Source organism: Plutella xylostella, chromosome 7 (assembly GCF_932276165.1).
Source record: "Plutella xylostella chromosome 7, ilPluXylo3.1, whole genome shotgun sequence".
NCBI lineage: Eukaryota > Metazoa > Arthropoda > Insecta > Lepidoptera > Plutellidae > Plutella > Plutella xylostella.
In genome coordinates, this window is record NC_063987.1 from 6,258,911 (window position 1) to 6,284,034 (window position 25,124).

Genomic DNA, 25,124 nt, shown 5'->3' on the forward strand with positions numbered 1-25,124 from the left:
CCGGTGGCTAAATGAGCCATTGGGGTGAAAATCTAACTCTTTGTATCCTCCATTTACCAATTTAGCGTGAAACCGACGACCTTCAACAAGCCAAAATAAGCTGGCACAAAAAACTGTCAACATTCTGTTATTCCGCTCGTTAGCAGTGGCTTGTATTTGACAATCACCATTATTACCCTAACAATGAAGATTGTACTCACGGGTACACAGTATCAAGAGTGTACTCACGGGCAGGTCGGCCTGCAGCCACGAGTCGTGGCTGTCGGGCATGTAGTACCAGTGCACCAGCACGTGCGAGCCGCGCCGGAACACTCCTCCATAGGGTAGATTGTACTCACGGGTACACAGTATCAAGAGTGTACTCACGGGCAGGTCGGCCTGCAGCCACGAGTCGTGGCTGTCGGGCATGTAGTACCAGTGCACCAGCACGTGCGAGCCGCGCCGGAACACTCCTCCATAGGGTAGATTGTACTCACGGGTACACAGTATCAAGAGTGTACTCACGGGCAGGTCGGCCTGCAGCCACGAGTCGTGGCTGTCGGGCATGTAGTACCAGTGCACCAGCACGTGCGAGCCGCGCCGGAACACTCCTCCATAGGGTAGATTGTACTCACGGGTACACAGTATCAAGAGTGTACTCACGGGCAGGTCGGCCTGCAGCCACGAGTCGTGGCTGTCGGGCATGTAGTACCAGTGCACCAGCACGTGCGAGCCGCGCCGGAACACGGGCCGCGCGTATTCCTCCTCTAGAGGGTCCACGGCGGGGTAGATTATGTGCGTCGCGTCGTCTTCTTCGTCTGGAATGTTAATGTATACAGGGTGTTGCAAAAAGGGTATACCAAGCCGAAAGGCGGTGTCTCAGGGGGTCATTCTGAACAACTTTTGTTCTACAAGATTTGGAAATTAGCGAAACTTTTGTTCTACAAGAAGAAAAGTTTTCGGCTAATGTGTTGGTAGGCGCAAAACTCGTAGAAAGTTTGAAGTTTAATATTGGAATATTCTACACCGCCAATCTTAATGAGTTTGTTGGAGTAGATTGCCGCTGGCAGACGGCCGCTGTCGGGATTCAGCCAGAAAGACCTTTTTATTATTATTTCTACTTCTGTACACAACATTAGCCAGTATTTTATTACCTGCCTTAAACTTAATTTACAATTCACATTTCGATAACCATCATCACCAACTCAAATACAAAACCATAATATCACTATCATGCAAATTCGAAAGCATATTTATACAAATGTTTTCTCCAATTAAAAGTAATCTACTACTAACCGCAAATCTCCCCGTGATGGTTCTCAATGATGTCCTTGACTTTATTCGCCGTGGCCTTGTCGACATCCGGCCGAATGAAGACGATAGGGAACTTCATAGCGTCAGCTTGAAGCAGGGCGGTCTCTATTTCCATCATCATTTGCACGTTGAGGTCTTTGCGCGACGGGTTCTGTAATAGAGGGGCGGGGTGGGAGGGAGAGAGGAGAGAGTGGTCGTTAGTATCAGGTTGGAGTGAGATGGATTTATGTGTGTCGGTTTCGTTTGATTATTTGTTGTATTAAGAGTGATGATTGTGGTATTTCGATAATGTGGTAGTTTTTTTTCACTCATATTTATCGTAAATGTAAATAGTGATTTCTTGAAGCCTCGTTTACATATTGGCAGGTAGAAGTTGCATATTTAATTTAAAATTCTTTCCAGGGCATTTTTTTTATTGAGTTTAGTTCAATTTCGGTAACAAAAGATATAAGATGTTTAACTGCATGAATTGAGTAAGGAGAATATAATATCTTCAAATAATTTTAGTCGCTACTTGCTCTAATTACATGTTAATTGTGACACAAAGGGTTATTTCACCATGCAGACAACAAAACTGGTTAATTATACAAATAAACGATCACATCCTGTTAATTAGTGACTATCACACACATTTGTTATTGACGATTACACAAAAATGGCTTTTAGCATTAAGTCCCACATAAAACACACATATTCAAATGGAACCCAGCATGAAATAATGGGATGGGTCTTTTATGAAATGCTTAAAAAATCCACACAAGTGTGCTAAAATTACTAAGATAAAAACGTGTATAGTGCCAACCGGTGTAAGGTTAAATAATAAGAAAGGTTTTTATTTACAATTTAAATTCCAAACGAGAAGAGTGCATAGAAAAGATGGTCCTTGAAACCTTACATTTTATGGTGGTGCTACATCAACCTTTTATTGGGTCCTCTGTGAAGAAATCTTTAAGTATATAAATAATATTACGCCCAAAATCTTTACCATTAAATCAATTAAATTCAGAAAAGTAGTGCTCATTTACTTTTTCCCTTTTAACAAACCCATAGAAATGCATCATCATCTCAGAAATATGTAATACGCTATAAATAAAGTAAAAGAAAGATATAGGAATGCTTTTGAACTAGCTACATGTGTAAAACCTTTGTTAATTGTAATTATTGACTGTACATTACATCTTGTCGTGCGGTTAGACTAGCATGATTTTCGTGAGGCTGCAACTTATTATGGTTCTGTTTAGAAAACTAAAACAAACTAGTAGTGGGTATTGCTAAAATTGGCACAATACGTTACATTTCAAAAGGCTATTTATGTAACCCAATAAATAATATACACTTACGCTTTATTTTCATTAGTGGCGTAGGCCCATTTTTCGTGAGCGTTGGCTTAATCCAGATGTTATATTCAATGGACGAAACTAAGAAAACGGGCATATCTAATGAGTGTTTATACAAATTATTTGATAAATACTCTTGTTACCCTCTACAGGTACGCCACAATCCAGCAGTCAATCGATAGCCTGATCATTCGTAATTGAACATTTTGAGGACGAATTTAACATATCGGGCATAAAATGGGTATCTAGTGAGCGATTTTACAAATTATGTGGCAATTCTCTTGTTACCCTCTACGGGTACGCCACTATCCAGTCAATCTATAGACTGATCATTCATAATTTAAAACTATTTCTACAAAAAAGTGTATTAAAAAATTGGGCATATCAGTGTATATAATTCTCTTGTTACCCACTTTGGGGACGCCACAATCCAGTCAACCGATAGACTCATCATTCGTAATTTGAAACAATTCATACAAAAAACTCTTTAAAAAAATCTAACAAAAGTTGCAGCCCCACAACAAACCGGGCGGCGGGGCGGTGGGCGGGCGGGCGGTGCTTGCGGGTGCGACACGGTACCTTACCGACCTGGAAGTCGAACTTGCGCCAGCGCTGCTCCGCCTTGAAGCGGAACATGGTGGCGAGCGCCGTGCACAGCGCGCCGCCCGGCTTCATGTCCATGAACACGCGCATCTGCAACAGACAGGGGGTTATAGTCACCAAATAAGCAAGGGGTTATCATCATGATTGCATCACGACCCAAGGGGTTATAGTGACCAAATATGCATCATATTCAGATTTGCACAAAGGAATTTTAAGCTAATGTGGGCATTACGTGTATATTGCTGCCTTGCTTTGACAGTATATGAAGAAAAAGAGACAGACATAGATTTAATGACGACAAAAAAAAAACACGCACTCACGCCTTGTACTAATGTACTCCCTTGCGGGGTAGGCAGAGGTGCATTGCGACATTAGCTTAAATTTCCTTTGTACAACTCAGCAATAGGCTGCATCTGTGGGCAATGAGGGGGTTATAGTGACAAAATATAACAGAGAGGCTGGCAGGCTGGCAGCGGTGGTAACCCATTCAGGTAAGCTCGCTTCGCACGCCAGAGATGTAGAGATTCCGGCCGAGGCATAGTGCTTTAGAACTTTATAGTAGGCTTTTGGGACATGGTGCGTTATTTCATGGTAAACATAACTACGTAAGATACTTATCATGATTTCAAACATATTTTCCCATAAAAGTATATCTACTTATCATTTTAAGATAAATCCACTTGACGCTATCGACAAAACAGCATTGAAGAAGTACTTATTATGTATTTGAAAAATGATACAGATGAACAATATTAAGATATATATTTTTGCAGAGTTCATCATGACATCACGATGTCAACCTAATACAGACACTGTATGGGACGTTGATATTAATTGAATAGCCCATTAGCAAGTGCGAAATTAACCATTAGATAACCAAATAAGACGGTAATGTTATAAAGGTGAGACACTAATCCACAAAAGAGCAGATACATAATTAGTAAGATGTATTATAAATATATTTATTTCTGCACATGTTAAAGATAATTTATTTCCTGAAAAGATGTTTCTGAAAATAAAGAGGTTGTATGTTACGAGACATAGAGTGACTTGCACCGAATATTGAAACGAAATGAAAAAAAATTGCTCTATTGCTGTCATAGCTAGTTTTAAGACAATATGGGTACTGCATTACCTGAAATAAATGACTATTTATTTATTTATTATTATTTTATTTAAGCTAGTTCAGAATAACATTACAGCGAAGCTAACCGAAACTAAAGAAGGTAGATACTTTAATTACGCGAACTACTTTACAGTTTAGCATTACTTTTTTACCATTTGCAAAATTCGCTAATGTCGTTTACTAATCTAAACAACTTCCCTTTGCCAATCAGATAGAATCACTCACCATGAAGTGCTATCATCCGTGACGGTACCAAATTAACTCTTATCCACTGGCAATAAGGGCATAATAAAGTCAAAAACAATGGATCTACCTATACACTTATTCAAATGTGGGGATAATTAAAATTGGCCTCTAAAAGTGAGGAACTAGTGCTTAAGTTTTTTTATTACGACTTGGTAATTAATCACCCTTATGCCTGTAACCTCTACATTCATAAGTTATTATTAGAAATGGTATATTAATAACCATAACTAATTTCTCCACGAGGATATGGTCAGGTCCATATCATACCTATGGGATACATTTGTAATTTTCATTGCATTTAGCAACTCAGAAAGAGTAAAAACCTCATAAAAACATCCACCCCTGGCATGATTTTATAAGAAATAAGGATAATAATATATTTAATTAAGATTGTCACATTGAGTTTGCTTGAACCTAAGTACAACCTACTTGTACTGAGAGATTATTATCAAAATACTATACAGGGTGTCCCAAAAGTCAACGTCATCCCTTAAAGGGCTGATAGGTCAGCTCATGAGAGACCAGAATATCACAATATGACCTTAGTAAAAACTCGATAATTTTCGAGATATTGACACTTTTATAAATTTGCTGAAAATCGACACCTTGGATCAGTTTTTTGCGTGCCGCCTTTACAAAAATCCATATTGTTAGAATTTGTTTGGTGTTGCATCACCTGTATAGCCCTGATATTGATCGCAGTAAAAAAAATATCGAGTAATGCTGTATGTTTAAAAAAAACACGGTTTTCAAAGTCATAAAAGGTTATCGTATTTTTTTATAAACAACTTTGACTCTACATACTGTAAAAAAAATACACCACGCAAACCTGGCACCTTATTTGAAAAGATTGCTCATTTAATGCAGTTTCCAAAATGGTATGAAACGATGCTATTGTTTCAATTAACAAAAAAGTTATTGCTATTTTAGTACAAAACAACCTCGATGTAAAATTGTTTGAAGGAAATTTATCTGACTGAATTTATTAAGGGTAAGTCATGTTGGAATGAGTAAAAGTAAAATAGGTGGTGGGGTCAGCCGTGGCAACATAGATGACGCAAAAATAGCTAAGAAAAAACTTACCAAACTCTTATAAAACATATTTTGGGGTTTTTACACCTTATTTAAAAAAAACATACATTTATTGACATTTATTTTTATTTCTCAAAATTATAACACCACATTATTATATTAAGTACATAATCAGCAAAAAATTATACTCATTCTCATTCATAATCATAATTTTGAGAGTTTGGTTTTGTTTAACAATAACTTTAAAATAAATAACAAGTAATTAGAGGTAATGTTAATGACAAACTGATCTGTCCCTTTTTTGGATACTGTGGGTGTGCAATGTACACGTGTAAGCGTTTTACTTGTACAACATCACACATTAGCACTACTCAGGAATGTACGTTACCATGTGCTACATTTATGGGGAATGTGGAGTTGCTATAGTCCACTTTTCTCGAGAAAGATACTCAAAATGCGTTTTTTAAAATTCTGTGACAACGTTGTCTGTTTTCCCACACCCGGCCACACCACCTATTTTTCTTTTACTCATTCCAACATGACTTACCCTTAATAAATTGAGTCAGATAAATTTCCTTCAAACAATTTTACATCGAGGTTGTTTTGTACTAAAATAGCAATAACTTTTTTGTTAATTGAAACAATAGCATCGTTTCATACCATTTTGGAAACTGCATTAAATGAGCAATCTTTTCAAATAAGGTGCCAGGTTTGCGTGGTGTATTTTTTTTACAGTATGTAGAGTCAAAGTTGTTTATAAAAAAATACGATAACCTTTTATGACTTTGAAAACCGTGTTTTTTTTAAACATACAGCATTACTCGATATTTTTTTTACTGCGATCAATAGCAGGGCTATACAGGGTGATGCAACACCAAACAAATTCTAACAATATGGATTTTTGTAAAGGCGGCACGCAAAAAACTGATCCAAGGTGTCGATTTTCAGCAAATTTATAAAAGTGTCAATATCTCGAAAATTATCGAGTTTTTACTAAGGTCATATTGTGATATTCTGGCCTCTCATGAGCTGACCTATCAGCCCTTTAAGGGATGACGTTGACTTTTGGGACATCCTGTATAAAACAAGTATTTAGCATTATATGTTTATGCAAAGTCGTAACTATTTAGATCTTGAATCTCGATAGTCAAAGATCACGGTGGATGCCTTGACCCGAAGAGCCTACCACAATACATTCTCTCCCGCAACGACGATTATCAATCATAGAATTCAAGCCTATCATTAATCGCGTCTTTGTCATGTTTATTTAACTAATTATATTCATAGAAGATCATCTAAGGATAAGGTAGAGAAGATGACATTATGCCGCAGGAAAAAAATAAAGAGTTGCACTAAGCTACGAGCATTAAAAAAATCAAGCCTGAAAACTCAAATATGGACTTCTAGTTTCATAGTATCCAACCACCTATTTACCGTAATATGGGATATGAGTATTACTGTTTATGTACCATGATCACTAAATATGCATTCAGTATAATAATATAATAGTATAAGCTTTGTATAATCTGTTCTTGTGTACAAATAAAGAATATTCTATCTATCTATCTATCTATAAAATTTTACTATTATTCTAATCTATATGCAATAATTTCAATGGTTTTCAGATATCTTAAAACACAACATCTTCGGAAGACATTGAAATAATCTCGCTTATCTTGATTTCAATAAGACAAGCGGTGTATTTCTACAATAATATATGATAAACATAAGTGTGATCTCTTTCTAGTTTTGACGCCGTTGACGCCAACTGAACCCTGTTCAGTGTAGGTAAATTCGACGTCAGTCTACCACAAGCAAAGAGGAAGCCAAAGGCTTTATTTATGACGTAACGTCGATTCTATATCAATGATCGTATCTCGCAATTGGAGTACGACATTTCGAAGTCGCAACAGTGATCGGCCAACCGCAGTCACTGACTGACGTGCGGCCTTTTATACTTAATTTGTATGTAAATAATTGCGAAATGTTGATATCAACTAAACTGGTATTGGTGGTTGTGGCTTTGTGTCATTCGGCGTATGGGTCGAATTCGCCACTTATAAAAAAAGTGAGTTTATTTTAGGTTTATTTGTGATAAGTGGAATGTGCGTGTGAGTACTTTCGGTAGTACTTTGTGATATTATTGTATGAACTTTAGATTTGCAACTTCGTGACATAACAAGTCAGGCTTTTTGAAGTGTGTGTGAAAGTTGTATCAAATATTTTACTGAATTCAGTTAATATTTTATTCAGTCGCTATATTGTTTACTTTTTTCCTACTGGCTTCAATGATAAATTTTCAGCTAGGTAATCCAAGCTTCGATACCTATGACTATATACCCCGAACTTATAAAGAAAAGCTTTACATATTAAATAACTTGCCTTGGACGTGAACTTATTTTGTATTATACTGATAGTGCTTTGTGAGGTAATGTTTAAAGATCCTTAAAAATAACCAGAAAGCTCCTATGGACTTATGGAGAGTTCAGCTTCTTTATGGCAGATACCTCTTCCAGTACCTTTTCCCTGTCATTTTAAAGAGCAGCAATCACGCAGCAATTTTTAAATAAGTATGGTAGAGTGTTGCAAATTTGGTATAGTAAGCCGGAAAGGCCCTAAGGGGGTCATTCGGAACAACTGTTCTACGATTTTGGAAATTCAAAACATCCAGTATATTCAAGTGCTTTGTCTGTAGATCCACGGCCCCGGCGTACACTACGAGGGCCCGCACTGGTCCCCTACAGAGAGCTCGCTGTACTGGGTCGACATCAAGGGACAGCAGGTGCACCGCCTTGATGGGTCTACTGGCAACGTCACTACTAGGAGCATCGGTAAGTTGAGCTATACTGAGCTCTATGTCTAGCTACATACGACCCACGGGTGATAGGGAGAGCTGCCTCTACTGGGTTGACATCAAGGGACAACAATACTAGGAGCATCAGTGAGTACAGCTATACTGGGCTTCATAACTAGTAGTGTTCTGTAGTTTTTAACTACAGAAGATCCATAAACTGGACAGATCGATACTACGGCTGGACGGCTGCAGTGGCAATAATGTAATTATTAGTTCAACTCATAAATCACGCAATAAATACTCTGTATGCGGCATTCCTAATCCAATCACTATCGGTTACTTATCTAAGCAGAGAAACACATAATTTTATTATACAAATTAATGACTGGGCACTGAAAAGCGGTAGCGGATGTTTTCACAAGTCTTTTTTATCTTGCTTGTTATTATTTATACATATACTCTTTCGCTCCCCAGGCTACGGCCCAGTAACACCGGTAGTGAGCGTGAAAGACAGCCCCGGCTACCTCGTCCTATGCGTCCGTACGGAGCTCTACCTCGTGCGGTGGAAGACCTTTGTGGACGACGGAGCCCTGAGGCTGCTCGGAGTGATGGACCTGGGGCTGCCTGATAACAGGTGCAATGACGGGAAGGCGGACGCGAGGGGGCGGCTGTGGGTCGGTGAGTCTTTGTGATGTTCTTTTTTGTGTGTCGATGATAAATCTTGGGGTTGGGGTAGGGTTTGTCATCTTGGGGAATTATTAGTAAGGAAGTAAGGTACTGTTGATACTCCATTAGGGAGTAAATCGAAATTTCGTCCACCCCAGTTTTTTTTGAAAATCGCGGCATGCGATGCGATTGATGAAAATAGCCGGTACAATGAAAGTTAGTTACGTTGATTTATATGCAGCACGAAAATTTAATACATTTAGCTAGGGCTTAATTATTCACAGTAATTTTAATTATAACTGGGGCACTGTTAATTAAATAATTATCGAAACTAGTAAACTGTGCAAAAAATAATAAGTAGTTTAATCTATGCATTAATGATCCTACCGTGTACAGTGATTCAAATTCATATTTATAAAAACTGATGATTGTAATCAAATGTATCTAATATTCAATTAACCAATTACATAATATTATTTTAGTTTGTTTTGACAGAAATAAGCTGCACCCATTTAGCACGCACGCAATCTATCCCATTACGGTTGCATGTTCTAATGTAAATATTGTACACCTGTTACAACTATACAACCGGTCAAAGTTCGCAGTAAGAACCAAAATCTGTGACCAGTGACATGAGCGCCCATTGCTCTGTCTAGTGCTCTAGTCTAATGACATCACAGACGCCGACAAACACGATCGCGAGTATTTAATCCTGAAAGTTCTACTCCAGAAAGTGCACGGGAACATTAATATTCGCGATCGTTTTCTACAATATAAGACAATAAAACCCTATCTACTTCCAGGGACGATGGGCAAGGAGGAGAAGGACGTGGACCCCGACCAGGGCGCGCTGTACATGGTGGACCAGGACAATCACGCCGACCCGGAGGTCAAGGTAATGTAATGATGATGACCTATTGTTATTTCATTTCAAGAGTTATATCGGTTACCTTACAATGAAGCGATCCTGCACAGCAACTTGAGCTGAACTCTTTACATAGTGCACTCAGGAGCTTTAAAGCTGTATATCCGTTGGATCGACGATATTACACACTAGGAAAAATGACTAAGTGTTGCCTATGTCCAGCACCAGCAGCAGTTGATGATTACAGGTTGTTGTAAATCGGTGGCGCCAGGAGGCAAAAGGCACTTTTTCCTTATATAAAGAACTAAATAGAGTTAAGCGTAACCTAATATGACCCCACTTTTGCCACTTGAGCGGCTCGGCCAAATGAGCCGCTCATTCGCCTGAGCTTGCTCAAGTGGATACAACGCTACCCTGCAGGTGCGTCCGGTGAGCGTGTCCAACGGGCTGGCTTGGACCCGCAGCAACAAGTACATGTTCTACATCGACACGCCCACGCGGAACATCGACGTGTTCGACTTCGACCTCGACACCGGCATGATACGTGAGTTGTCTTGCTTCAGATGCGATGAGAAAAGATGGTTGCATCTGTATTTGTTGTATAGGATCTGTGCAATGTTAGCTAAACAATTTTAATTCAGTGTTAAGCCGCCGTCGGCAGCCGACAGTAATAATAATAATAATTACTACTAGGTACTTTTGGGTTTACTTTTTATAAACATCGGGATGTTTAATGGTGTGAGAGAGAGATAGGGGGAATTAATTAAGGTTTTGGTTGACAAGAAACTTAGTAATTACAAAATTTTTAGAAGAATTTTATAGAGATAGTGTAGGTGTCTAAACATAATTATAATCCCATAAAATGTATTCTTCACAGGCAACAGAAGAACGATATTCAGTTTCGAAAGTAACAATGTGACTGGACTACCTGATGGCATGACCATAGACACAGATGGGAATCTTTGGATCGCTTGCTTCAATGGAGGAAAGGTATTTTCACTTTTTCCTTTTCCCTTAAGTCATAGTACCTAATTCTAATTTGATTTTATTAAATTATGATGAACCTAATATACCTAGCATCATAAAAAACTTATAATGGAGACCTGCTAAACTTTTCAACAATTTAATTTTCAGGTTATTAAAGTGAATTCTGTGTCCGGTAAACTGATTGAGCAGCACAAGATACCTGCATCGAAGGTGACCTCTGTCATGTTTGGTGGACCTGAACTGTCCATTCTCTACATCACCACCAGCCGAGTGGGCCTCAGTGCCACGCAGCTGGCTCAGCAGCCCGAGGCTGGGTCGTTGTTTGCTATACAAGGCACGGGGGCTAAGGGCTATCCTGAGAACCAATTTGTGTTCCCTGGTGCAGAGCGTTATTAAAGTATTATTTTAGTTATTTGTTCTGTGCTATACTGTAATTTATTATTTAGATTATGTTAAGGTTAAACTGCTACTGTATTAATTATTATAATAAATAATATTTGTCCTAAGATTAAAGAATAAATAGTATACATTTAAAACAGAATATAACTGTTTGAAATAAACCTCTTTACAGGATTTATATCCAACGCTGGACATGGCCTCTACCAAGGAACACCACAAGAATTAATCCTCAACCAGCTGTCTTAGGCAAACCACACTCATTTACTCACCCAGATTTTCATAATGCCTAAATTGTTCTAATAATTTAGTATTTTAAAATTTTACTGGCTAAATTATTAGACTTGTGGAAAGATCTCACTCTTGGTAGTAGGACGGCTAAACTAATTACCAAATATAACTGACCTAACACAAAAACAAAATCTAGCTCTTTTAAGATGGCAGAACACCACTTCACCGAGAATGAAAATGGTCTGCTATGATCAAAGATATAGGTATCCAATGCCAATGAATAAGAGACAAATTCTACTAGCTTAACTCACAAACGGTTAATATATGCTTTTTATCAGATTGCACTGTCCTTGTATTCTTATTATTCAATTGGAAAAACTAGAAAAACTATTAGGTATGTACAACCAAAACGGCCCTGTTACCTACTTGCTGCTCTGTGTGTGCAACACTTACCGGTAGGCGCAGGAATGGAGGGTCTGAAGCATTCTTCCCCAGTTTGTTCTCCTGATACTGGATGAGCTGGATGACGAGCTGAGCCAGACCGTCCTTGGTCGGCGGGTCCGTCTGGACATGCTGTAGAGTAAGGAAACAACCGGTTTAATCGTAAGTTGATGACAAATGGTAATAAACGATAATGGTAACTAACGTAAGTAAATGTTGAGGATATTAATACGAAGTTATTGGTAACGTACAGGGAATCTTAACAGATTGTGGTGGCGGCTATTAATTCGAAAACACTAACCTTTTTACAATTCTTTTGTAACCAAACCCTGATTTGGTCGAACTGTGCTAGCGACTCCGGTGACTGAAAATACTCCACATTTGGAGCCCCGTCCTTTTTTGGCCCTATAGTAGCCATAATTAAAGAGTAATTCGCAGACTTCTGATCACTGTAACTGGAAAAAAGTAAGCTAAATCGGAAAAATCTAAATTTGTATCAAAAAAGAGTCCGTCAACAACACGGCGTCTTTTTATTCACAGACCATTTTTTTATTTTTTTTAATAATTTTACTCTGTGTGAATAGTGTTGTCTGTATTGAAAACGTACCGGTTTTTCATATTTCATTGGACAGCGCCATCTGTTGTTGAGTAGCATAGAATTTATTTATTTTTGTTATGGCAACACTTTAAAAACTCAGTTAGTTTAGTACACATTCGTTCATTCATTCAATTTCATTGAATTTCATTCATTCAGTGTCAACTGTCAAAAAAATCAAGAATTGTCTAGAAAACAGAAATAAATAAAGTGATATCACGAGGAAATTACCTGTATTACTTTGATAAAAGATATACCTACATATTTTATCGTTTGTAACAGTGTGAAAGCAGCTGCCGAAATGGTTGATTACAGCAAGTGGAAAGATATTGAGGTTGGTTCCTTCCGTACTTACAACATTACGCCGACTAAGCGTCCAGAATCCGTTAACTTAAAATAGTACGAATAGTATTGCTAATATAATCTCAAATCAGCTGTCTGACGTTGTTTGTAGGACAAAGAATATAATGGTTCATTTTATTGCAGATTTCAGACGACGAAGATGAGACTCATCCCAACATCGACACCCCCTCTCTCTTCCGCTGGAGGCACCAGGCGCGCGTCGAGCGCATGGAGGAGAGGAAGAAGGAGAGAGAAGAACACGAAAAAAGAAAAATTGAGAACCAAAAAAAGGTGGTAGAAACTCGACAGAAACTCTCTTCAACGCCTGCAGACAGCCCTGATCTTGACTCTCTAAAAAAAGCGTTGGCTCAGCTCGAAAAAGAAGAAATGGAGATCAGAAAGAAAGATGATGAGATGAGAAAGAAAGAAAAGACCACTCCTTGGAATGTTGACACTATCAGTGAGCCTGGTTTCACTAAAACTGTCATCAACACTAAGCCAGCTCGTCCTAAAGATGAGAATATGACTGAAGAGGAGAAGGAACAGAAAATGAAGAAGTTCATCAAGGAGAATGAGAAGCTGTTGAAGCAGTTTGGCATGCTGCGGAAGTATGATGACTCTAAGCAGTTCCTGCAGCAAAACAGTCACCTGGCTTGTGAGGAAACCGCCAACTATCTTGTCATTTGGTGCATCAACTTAGAAATGGAAGAGGTATATTGTGTTATAATTTTAATTATGTTTTTAAAAGTAATCTATTAGTCAGAGGTGACACCCAAATATCATTGCTATTTATTTACACTTTACCTTTTGTACCATTACCATTATCTCAAGCTATTTTGCAAATCTTTTGTAGAATTTAACAAAGTAATTTGTTCTTTATTATATTCATTTACAAAAACACCTAAAGTAACTTAAATCTTTGGGGACAATACTTACCTTAGTTCCCATTCCTTACTGCATTATTAACTTGTCAAAATTTAATGCTACATACTGCTGTCTATTCATAATATGTTCATAATCAGAAACTATATTTAAAAGAACACTTTTTGGTTATTTCGTTTTATTATCCTGTTGCCTTTATCAGACACACTCATATTTTCCAGAAACACGAGCTGATGGCTCATGTGGCGCACCAGACCATCTGCATGCAGTACATCCTGGAGCTATCCAAGCAACTGGACGTGGACCCCAGAGCTTGCATCGGATCATTCTTCTCAAGGTAAACTCATACTTTCATACAAAATACAGCATCACAAAGGCTAAATATTTATTATGTGCCTGTCCACGATATAGTTCTTTGGTGGCAAATCCTTGAGCAGGAAAGGATTAGCCAGTCAAATTGATTATTTATTATATTAGTTTCTGATTTCCCAGGGTTGGATTTAAAATATAACTTCATGGACCCTTGGTCACACATGACTAATTAGCTACTAAAATCATGAGCTCTAGAGATCATTTTCTGTTTGAAGTCAAAATGTTAGTCTGGTTGCTGATGCACATAATCACCTGAAACATCTCCCACCAACAGAATCCAAGTAGCCGAAAAAACCTACAAGGACTCCTTCGACGACGAACTCGAGCAGTTCAAGACGCGCATCCGGCGGCGCGCGGCGGACAAGGTGGCGGAGGCGCTGCGCGAGGCCGAGGAGGAGGAGCGGCGAGCCAGGCTCGGGCCCGGCGGGCTCGACCCCGTGCAGGTGTATGAGGAGCTGCCTGATGTGAGTGTGGTGTCTATTGTATAAATAGGTGCATCTGGCTTTCAATCCATTATATTCTACTGTGTATAGGGTTATAAGTAGGTTCACCTGGCTCTCTATAATGGAATTATAATTTAACTATTCACGTGCAGAAGGTACTATAGCCACTAATCAATGAGTAAATGGGTCGGTTTAGTTCAAATAGCAAAAGTAAAGCAAAATATTGCCTAGCTTGTTTTTTATAATATGTACGTAAGTATTTGGTTTCAACTTGGCTATTGGTATGGCTCATTATTGCTAGCAATAGTTGAACTTACGCAAACATAACGCAAGCGTCACGACCACGAGATTATAATCGTGCACGATTGTTCCCAAAACAAAGACATTTGACGTTAGTCGCGTGGTCGCAGCTTATTTATAAACCATCAATGAGAAATCATGTTTTAAATACCTTATCAGAATCTTATAGAAAGATAGATAGATAGATAGAAAGCATTGTTACTCACAAAAAAAACCGGCCAAGTGCGAGTCGGGCTCGCGCACAAAGGGTTCCGTAGCAGCAAAATTACAGTTAAATCAACCTATCTCAAAAACTATAAGAGATACTTTGATCAAACCAAAAATCGTTGAAAGAGTTAATTAGCATGCATCACCTCTATTTTTTTTAGAATTTTATACCCCGTAGTTATAAAAATAGAGGGGGGGGGACATACTTTTTACGACTTTGAGAGCTGATATCTCAAAAACCGTTCACTTTAAGAAAAATGTTTTTTAGAAAACTTTATATCATTTTAAAAGACCTTTTCCATTGATACCCCACACGGGTATGTACATCGAAAAAAAAAATTTCATCCCTCAGTTACATGTATGGGGGGCCCCACCCCCAATTCTTTTTTTTACTATTTAGTGTCATATTTTTGTAGCGGTTCATACAACACATATTCCCATCAAATTTCATCACTGTAGTACTTATAGTTTCCGAGTAAATCGGCTGTGACAGACGGACAGACGGACATGACGAAACTATAAGGGTTCCGTTTTTGCCATTTTGGCTACGGAACCCTAAAAAACGACTAATGTTATCTTATTCCCCCCCTACCAGGAGTTGAAGAAATGCTTCGACGCGCAAGACGTCCCAATGCTTCAGGCCACCATCGCCAAGATGCCCGAGGCCGAAGCCATCCACTACATGAAGAGATGCGTGGACTCGGGCCTGTGGGTGCCCGGCAAAAACGACGAGGAACCCACCATGAAGGAGAACTCGGGCAAGGAGCCTGCGACCACCACTGATGACGTTGATTGAGAGCGTGTGATGGATGGTGGTGTGCGGATACGAAGTTTCGGAGCGTTGTTATGAGATTGACACTTCTAGTTGCATGTGCAGGGCTGCAGGGCAGTGAATGCAATCAAACTTATGAGTCGCTCGCACTGTCTGCGCAAATTATAATGCATTATGATTATGATATACTGTTACCGAAACTTCGTAATCGTAAGGAGGTAGATGGTCGTTTCCATTTTTGTGGCGTATGTTGTTGTTGATGCTGGTTGTTTAGCTGTAATGTCCGTGCAGAGATGAGTGCGTTGTGTAAGTTAAGCATGATTAGGTTGCAGATAATTATGACAGAAATAGTTTTTGTAGATTTTTATACAGGAATTCAATAATTGGAAGTGATAACTTAAACTTTGATTTACCGTGCGTGCCTCAAATGAATGGGATGCTATAGCTAAATAATCAGCTTGTATCATTGAACAAATGCATTCTAAAAAGTATTTATTTTCATAGGTACCATGATAGCCACGCAATCTTAATGATAGAATTTAGTTTCTTTTTTATTAACGTAATAAACTAATAATCAACTGCCTTAGTGTAAATCCATTGTACAATTTAACAGTAATTTTATTAAATAACATCTACGTGCTATTGAGATTTTAAATAAATCCTATATTGGTCTCAGAATATTAGTTTTATTTTAGTGTAGAAGTCCGCCATATCGGCGCGTGGGTGCATAGAGAAAACACACTCTTGGGTGGAGGATGAAGCGCGCCGATAATGAAACAATGTGAAAATGGCGGACGGACTTTTGCTATTCCGCCATTGTTCATCCACATAACATTCAGTCATTTTCATTACATAGAAAAAAAATGAAAAATGCTTGGGTTTCTTGGAAAATGAGGTGAAACCAAATTTAAACAATGATTATACTTATAGTGCCACAAACTTATCTGTTCCGGTGAGAGCGAACTAAATTGGTCCATACCTCATTACTTACTAATGAATTTCATATTGACATGACATAGATTATATGGACCAATTTAGTTCGCTCTCACCGGAACAGATAAGTTTGTGGCACTATACTACCTTTGAAAAGCAATAGAAGCAGGGTGGGTGACTAGCACCAAAAAGTTGATCAATTTTAAATCTATTGCCATCTTGGTTTGACAGTATAAATTCAGAGCAATCCAGCTATACATTTAATTGTGTTTAAATATTTGGAGCCAGTCACCCTTATTTCATTATCTACTGTTGATTCACTCCACAACTCGCACAGATAAAGAAACAATGTTCATGCTATCCCGCCCTTTAATTATTGTTTGTTATCAACGATTTCAATACCACTTCCTATTCCCACGTATTGTTTCTTCATCTGCTGCTCACCCCAACACTATCCCCAATAAAACCACACAATAAACGTTGTACTTTTTAATATAAGTAGTATAATATAGAGATGTGGGGGGCTAGGTGAAGACGTGCGGCGGCAACTGCGGCCGTCCCTCGAGCTTGCTGTAGTCTAAGTGGAACTCCTTGGCCACCTTGCGCCAGTTGTGCGCGTCGAAGAAGTAGTAGGTGCCGCGCTCGTAGGTGGCCGTCTTCTCCACCATGGGCATGCCGGGCGCTTGAGAGATCCATACTTTTTCTTCCGTGTGGTACCGCCATTCGCGGTTGTATCTGTGGGTGAATGGATTTATTTGTTAAGGAGGAGTTTCTGGCGTGTGCTTGGGTCGATAAACAGCGGTATTTCACGCATAATAGCCCAAAAGTCAGAGGCTAAATCAGCGGGCCACGATAGATATGAAAGTCGACTCGATTTTATTTCATATCGGCTGGAGGACATCCGTCCAGCTAGCGCAAACGACATACTTTTTTACGCCGATATATCATAGATCTTTACGAGGTACTTTTTATCCTTTGTGTGCGTTATTCGATATAATTTATAAGATATCTATTGTATCGACTGAAAAAAGTCCGCGTTGCTATCATCGATGTCGACTCTAAACGCACAAATTCTAATTTTGATGCTGTCAAAATCTTTAATTCTACTCTATGAGTGTTTCCATAATAAACGTAATTTTTCGATTGCAAAATTTACAATTTGACAGCACTAAAATTATAATTTGTGCTTTTATAATTATCGTGCAGTGACTCACAGCTCAGCGGCGGCGGCGATCTGCAGCACGTCGCCCACGAAGCAGTAGAACAAATAGAACAGCAGGTCCTCCTTGTACCGGCTCAGCCGCAGCGGCGCCAGCTTCTCGCGGATCGCGCCGTTGATGAGGTACTCGGGCGGCACGTGGTAGTCCATGTCTTGTGGTCTGGGAACGGAAATGGAGGGTTATTAGAATGGAATACATCTATGTCACCGAAAATAAATACAAATAAGTATGGTATTCAACATATAATTTATGAGGCGTTTGACAGGATTAACACTAAACATTTTTTTTTTGGATAATTAATTTTTAATTTTAATTTTCTTTATTTGGAAAACAAACAGCTTATACTATTACATATTATAAATTAACATAAGGTTTACACACAAGCCAGTAAAGTTTTCACACCTATTTTTTTACTAAATACTCAGAACATCACTGAACTGCTTAAGATGCATAAAGTTAAGAAGTTAACAATCAATATTTTTTTAAATACCGAAATATTTTTTGTCGGTCGGGTCTAGTAACTAATTTAATTATGTCTTATGTCGGGAGGCAGCGCTAGTTATCCCAATATATATTTTATGAAATATCACACACTATGGTACAGCGGGCAACAAAATAGTACATACGAGCGACTGTTCCCATTTCCTGCGAGCTTCGCCATAAAAAGTTACCCCGTGGGAATCTCGGGACAAAAATCTGTGTTGTTTTTAATTTCCCCGCCACGCCCACCGCTCCAAGGTTTCTTCAACAAGTGAGCACCACTCACCGACAAGGCGTGTCGGCCCACGGGCCCGCGAACGTGAGGTACAGGTTGTCGGGCGAGTTGAGGTTGAGGCCGAGCGCCGTGAGGTCCTGCCCCAGCGCCAGCGACACGAGGCTCGGGTCCGACTCCGCCGCGCGGATGAACGTCAGCAGCCCCACGATGCCGAACTGGTTCGGGATCATCGTCTCCGGTATATTCGTTACTTTGCCTGCGGTTGAAATAAAGTATTCTTTTAAAAATATGTAGTACATAAGTAAAGTAGTAAGTAGTAGTCTATCTATCTATCATGCGAGCTGATTTTCCGCATTTAGCCTCCAAGATGGGCCATTATGCGTGAAATAACTATGGGGTGACTAGCTATTAAGCCACCCAAGCTCACGCCAGAAAGCCAGTAGACGACCTAGGTTGCTCATGACTCCCCGGAGGGACCCCGGAGATCCGAGGATATTTGATTGTAGTGTCTCCACGCCTAAGTAGTAGTATTATTATTGTGTATTTTATGGGAACATTAGAATCTCAGAGATAGATCTACTGCAGGCTGCCGCTTCAGCCAGGCAGAAGCCAACACTATGAAGACTGATTATACACAGCTAGCCTCACCGTTAGCTGACCTGTGCGCTCCGGTCATTCAAAATTATATTATATCTCTATATCCAACAATGCTTTCACCGTCAGCAGAGGTCTGTATCCCCTTCTGTGGCTTGTCATCGTCTTGTCTCCTGGCCACATGTTCAAGCCCTTATACCAGCCAAAAAGCAATACAACAAGACTCACCATCAGTCGAGGTCTGTATCCCCTTCCGTGGCTTGTCATCATTCTGACTGCACCGTATAATCTGGCCTGTGCGGCTCCGGTATGTCAAAATATATTATTATCTCTATATCCAACATAGTAAGTTCTCACCGTCAGTCGAGGTCTGTATCCCCTTCCGTGGCTTGTCATCATCTTGACTCGTCGCAACATGTTCCGTGCCGTGCGGCGGCGGCGGCAGGGTGGCTCCCGTCAACTGCGCCGCCACCGCGCCTGGGCCTGAGGTGCCGGGCAGCGCGGGGAAGTCTTCCGATGACATCGTGAACTCGGACTGTTCTGACGTTGGCTGCTTCACCATACCCACTGGAATTTAGGGGGTAAAACGGTTAAAAAGGATTACATCACGATTAAAGGGAGCGTGATACAGTGTTTGGCGGATTCAGAAGAATTCATAGTATTCTGTAGCTTTAAACATCTGTTTTATTGGCTTTTGTCGTACAACTGATACTGTTTCGCAATTGTAATTATTGGTACTTTATATAGCTTTAGACTGGTCAAATTAATTTATTGGTGTTTATTATTTTTATCTGATGTTATAAGCTTTTGAGATACTTAAGTATATTCAAACCGAGCTAAAAAGGGATTGCACTTATTAAAATAAATAAATAAAATTAGCTATTAAATAAATTATAATCTAAAAATCTCATCCAAACAACAATCAACCATGCGGCGTTTACGCACGATCGGATATGATTCAAACATAGTAATTTGTAATCCACCGATTAGTAGATACAATTAAAAAGCTATTGGGTAATTAAACATAATAAGATACGGAGAACAATGACATCCATTATTTATAACAATGAAGTGCTATCGAAGGTATATTTTATATTGTAAAACGTATTTATTTTATACAATATCAGTTAGAACTGCCTGCTGGATATAGTAACAATGCAAATTTATGCATACTGTATTTTGCCTAAAAGCATAATTAGTATACCAATTATTAGTGGCGCTTCATTCTTCCGATATCACAAAGTTGAAACAACAGGTTTACAAAGATTAGACAAGCCTCTAGTTACTCTAGTAGGCAAAATAGAAACTGGAATAACAATAGAAATTAGTCGCCTAATTTATTCTGTGATATTTCAAAGTTGGAACCATCTAGTAAACAAAGTTAAACTAGTAGCGATTTGTTTACATTTATACGCATATTAATGATATATTTGTTATCGTAGGTAGGCCAGCGCCAGCGAAGTAAACAAGTTATTAATTTATTATCGTACACCGTGGTTTATCGCACTTGATTAGTTACTACACAATACTCCCTTTGGTTTACATGAATAAAGGTTTGTACAAGGGTACATGGGTCTTGTAATCACAAACCATGTAATCATGAATAATATGTTTTTGTAGGTAGCATACTTCTAAAAAATATTTGCATTAATATTTACAACTAAAAGACCCCATAACAGGTGCGGTTTGTTATCTTTAGTATCTTTACCACATTTCCTTCCCCCTTCGTCCACAAAAACTCTTTGCCATTTCCATACTACCCTTATCATCACTCCTAGTCTCGTCCACACAACTTTTAATGAGCTTTTGAGCGGCAAGTCGTGACTCAACGATAATAGTGTAAATTTTCCAATGAAATGGGTCCTACGGTCTAGAATTGGAGTCCTGACACTACTTTTAAGGAGCTTATCAAAAGCAAGTAACTCAAAGATGATAGTTACCACAATTTGCAATGAAACGGTCGAGAATTGGAACCCTGACATCAGTAAACCAAAAACCGCCTCTTCACCCACGTACCGTACGGCTTAAGCTGCGTACACACCGGGCCAACGAACGCCCAACGAACGCCAACGGTTATCCCAACGATGGATATTTATCATACATAATACAGGGCAGATTGCAGCAACGAAGGTCAACGAAAAACGTTCGTTGGCGTTCGTTGGGCCGGTGTGTACGCGGCTTTAGAGCCGGGTCATACGGTCTAGAATTAGAGCCCAGACAATGGTCAATGAAACCAACGTACCGTACGGCTTAGAGCCAGGCGGCGGCGGCGCGGCGGCGGGGGCCTGGTCGCCCGCGCCCCGCGCCGTGAGCGACGGGAACTCGCTGAGGTCGAGCAGCGGCGGCGTCGACGTGTCGCCGCCCTCGCCGAACACCGAGTGGTAGCTGCCGCCCGCGTTGAAGCGGGAGACCCCGCTCATACTTGACTGGAAATGAGGATTGTTGGTTGTCAATATGGAATGATTTTTAGGGTTTGTGAGAGGCTGACTTTATAGGCTGAATAGGCGATGGCTGTGCTTGGATGTAACAGTACTTACTGCATGTATATAATTATGAATGGATATTGGCCAACATAAAGACAGGCAGGAGAGATGGTGCCGGGTTTTCTCTTGAAAGGCTTATTTGGGGCTGATGGGAACCTTGAACCCAAAGTATGTTTATATAGAAATGAAGTTCGAAGCTGACAAAATTCGATAGCCCACATTGTGTATTGTCTGTATTATTATGAGGTAGAAGCACAAAATGCTATTCACATTCAAGAGTGACCTCTGAATGTAATTTGTGTTCATTTCTACACCCCGTCACGACAACAGAGCAGATTTCAATGAAACTGTATTCAATTGACCTATTTGTTTGTATTCAGATATCGAGGACCAAGGTATTTTTTTACAATGTATTCTTCACAATTTAATTGGTAAAGCAAGCATGTATGCAAGTTACTACACAGCATAATTTATGCAATTAAAATTCGACTGAAGAGATCCACAGTGTGAGGTTTTGCTTAGCAACTAAGTTACATGATGAATTATGTGAAAGTTTGAATAGTGTGCGTTTACGAAATTACCTATTCATGTTTGAATAACAAATTCGAATTGAAAGCATTATTATGCTCAACATACACATACTTACAGCTATTTTAGTAGACAGGTCTAACAAAGTTGGTTGTTAGAATTATGACTAAACTTCATAGCTTAGTGCCAAGGACGGCTTTGGAACCTTTTTGTCAACCTTAAATTATTCTAATAAGTCATAATCTTACTGAAGCAATGGAATATGACCAACTTTCCAATCATTGCTTACCATCTACCTCACAAAAAAATCAACTCACCATAGCATTAGAATTAGCTTGAGATAAAGGTGTAGGAATGGGTACTCTCCGGTCAGCGAATGCTCGCTGTCCAAATAGTGTTGTTCTAGAGGCCATGGAGGGTGGCGCGGAGGGCATGGATGCCGAGCTGCGCCCCGGGGACAGGGCGCCCCCGAACGTGGGCGTCACATGGCCGGACACGCCCCCCACCAGGCCGGAGCCCACTCGCCCCCCCACCCCGCCACTTGTGAGGCTTCTAGGCGCTTGTTGGAAATTCAAGTTTGCCATAACCTGGAACAGATTTTGGATTGTGTTAGCTGTTGATAGTCAGATGTTTTTATGATGTGTTTATTTTAGAATGTTCTCTTCTTGCAGTTCAAGATGATTTATTGAGGAGGTTAAAGTGTATTTAAGAGCAATAAAATGTAATTCAGTAAGATTCTTGTACAAAAGCACTTGATTTGAATACATCATTATTTTACATGGAGGTCTTTGCCCTTGGTTCATGGTATTTAAAACCAGTAAGAAATTTGTTTGATACATTACTGTGGGCCATGATAGTAATACCATCAAAAAGCATTCTAATATGAATAATAATATTTAAAAATCATACAATGAATTAGGTGCCTATAAAATTATACTTAATTCTACTTTACATTAGGAGAGTGTGACTCTTACAAGATTTAAGAGTTTTATACTTACATTTCAGAAAGTAAAATAATGTTTACTTTACAATTTACACAAAATTTCATAGATGAAACATGCTCCAATTTAAACAATATTCTATGCTAGGCAGTGCATTAATGACTTAAGTTTAGAACCATTCCTTGGACATGGGATATCCACATCCTAGAACAGATATCAAAGAATAAGTTCATGTCACTTTCACAAACAAATAATATCCAATTGCAGTAATTTTAAGAACACTATGGTAAAGGGTGAATACAAATTGTTATTGGGAATAAAAAAACTGAACCAAGGGCACAATTCATAATCAAGATTGCATTAAAACTGAAGGTAAACAAAATGCTGGCAATGTCTTTCAAGGGGACTTTTAGCAAGAACTGCCATAAGAGCTTTAAGTCCATGGTCAGTGGGTCAACTCTGCAATTCCCTTCTTGCAAAATGAACAGTAAATAACACTAAAAACTGTCCAGATGGCTTGGTAAAAGTGATAAGGTGCACAGAAATAGTAGAAAGTTCGTGACCTAGGCTTATCGGCCACAGAGCTGTGGATCCGAGTTATCCCTGATAGTGATCTCTGTACATTGGGCCAAATAAACACAGGCGATTCATTTAGGTAGAAGAAGAAATTACAATGCATTTGATATGATTTGTCCCCTGCCAAACAATGGCGACCCTGGATATGAAGAAATTGACCCTCTTGACCAGTAATTACCTATATTATCGACGTCAGTCCTTAATCCACTAATTCAGGAAGCGTATCGGTGGCTCATAATCAAGTATTCAATGCAGAAATTAACAAATAGCACTCCAACGAAATAAACAAAAGTTTGTTGACTGTTAAATTTTACAAGGAGATTTCTGGTCGTTCAGTAATTTGCACAGGATCCAAAATATTTTAAATATAGTCTCCGCATTAAACACTGCTATAAAACACTGAAAACTTTATACATTTTGGTGTCACAAAAAAATATATTTGCAATTTCACACAGTTCTGCTAAACGCCACATTACCCTAAACAATTATGGCGGCCATATTGTTAAAAAGCGGATATTTGCACTTGATTTTTTTTACTAATAACAAAACTCGACCACATTATGGCTCAATTTCATATTTAATATTACTTGATAATTTTGTATTATTTTATTAGATATTTATATATTTTATTTTAGATTTTTCTATTGTTTTCAGAAAAATAATAAAATAAAAAACACTTTACTGACTTATTGTTTTTTGGTCATAGATTTGGGTTGGGTTGCTAGTAAAACTAAAATAAGTTACATTATTTACCATTTTTTGCGAACTGTTAAAATATCCTATCTTTATGTAAAAGATGAGTCTTTATCAAGGAACACAAATACACTCCATTAATAATGTAAATTAGAATATGGGTCAACATTGGTCTACATCAATAACCTATTATGTACAGAAATAGTAAAGAGCACAAAAAACCATTATTCCATAAATACTATTTCTATTTTTATTATTTTTTACCTGCTGAGGAGGAGGAGGTTGTTGGGGCTGTTGAAGTGAAATGTTATTTTTTCCACTCTGTTTTTCATGACGCATCTCCAAACTTTATAAGTTACATTAAAAATAAAATCAATGATTATTTATGTAATTTCCTCATGCCTCATATTTTAAAATCTACCCTCATTATCGTACTTAATATCCCTCGGTCGGAAACGCATACACACATTGTCATGCATTAATTTAACCATCTCAGAATAATGATTGGTTC

At 38.8% G+C, this 25,124-nt stretch overlaps 4 protein-coding genes across 6 annotated transcripts; 2 read left to right on the forward strand and 2 right to left on the reverse strand.

Moving 5' to 3' along the window:
• Positions 1-177: 177 nt before the first annotated feature.
• Positions 178-12,562, reverse strand: LOC125488805 (SWI/SNF complex subunit SMARCC2-like). Its single transcript, XM_048622290.1, has 6 exons — positions 12,319-12,562; positions 12,030-12,149; positions 3,210-3,323; positions 1,276-1,444; positions 700-797; positions 178-561 (listed from the first exon to the last, which is right to left on the reverse strand). Exons 1-6 carry the CDS (start codon positions 12,433-12,435, stop codon positions 178-180), a joined length of 1,002 nt encoding a protein of 333 aa, XP_048478247.1. The 5' UTR covers positions 12,436-12,562.
• LOC105396482 (regucalcin) lies at positions 7,399-11,369 on the forward strand. The gene is made up of 7 exons (XM_038106742.2): positions 7,399-7,705; positions 8,333-8,468; positions 8,906-9,109; positions 9,901-9,992; positions 10,383-10,506; positions 10,840-10,952; positions 11,097-11,369. The coding sequence occupies exons 1-7, from the start codon at positions 7,622-7,624 to the stop codon at positions 11,343-11,345; spliced, it is 1,002 nt and encodes a 333-aa protein (XP_037962670.2). The 5' UTR covers positions 7,399-7,621; the 3' UTR covers positions 11,346-11,369.
• A 195-nt stretch (positions 12,563-12,757) lies between the features above and the next one.
• LOC105389007 (hsp90 co-chaperone Cdc37) lies at positions 12,758-16,608 on the forward strand. The gene is made up of 5 exons (XM_038106971.2): positions 12,758-12,946; positions 13,099-13,665; positions 14,058-14,173; positions 14,483-14,672; positions 15,754-16,608. The coding sequence occupies exons 1-5, from the start codon at positions 12,914-12,916 to the stop codon at positions 15,952-15,954; spliced, it is 1,107 nt and encodes a 368-aa protein (XP_037962899.1). The 5' UTR covers positions 12,758-12,913; the 3' UTR covers positions 15,955-16,608.
• Positions 16,609-17,337: 729 nt separating this feature from the next.
• LOC105389008 (CCR4-NOT transcription complex subunit 2) lies at positions 17,338-24,805 on the reverse strand. Of its 3 annotated transcripts, none has more exons than XM_038106943.2 (8): positions 24,099-24,805; positions 23,402-23,548; positions 22,721-22,990; positions 21,635-21,818; positions 19,750-19,959; positions 18,850-19,054; positions 18,078-18,242; positions 17,338-17,598 (listed from the first exon to the last, which is right to left on the reverse strand). In XM_038106943.2, the coding sequence occupies exons 3-8, from the start codon at positions 22,985-22,987 to the stop codon at positions 17,388-17,390; spliced, it is 1,242 nt and encodes a 413-aa protein (XP_037962871.1). In that variant the 5' UTR covers positions 22,988-22,990; positions 23,402-23,548; positions 24,099-24,805; the 3' UTR covers positions 17,338-17,387. The 3 variants fall into 3 exon arrangements, with proteins under 3 accessions (XP_037962871.1, XP_037962872.1, XP_037962869.1); XM_038106944.2 differs by having other exon boundaries at positions 24,674-24,797; XM_038106941.2 differs by lacking the exon at positions 23,402-23,548 and having other exon boundaries at positions 24,674-24,791.
• Between the last annotated feature and the right edge of the window lie 319 nt (positions 24,806-25,124).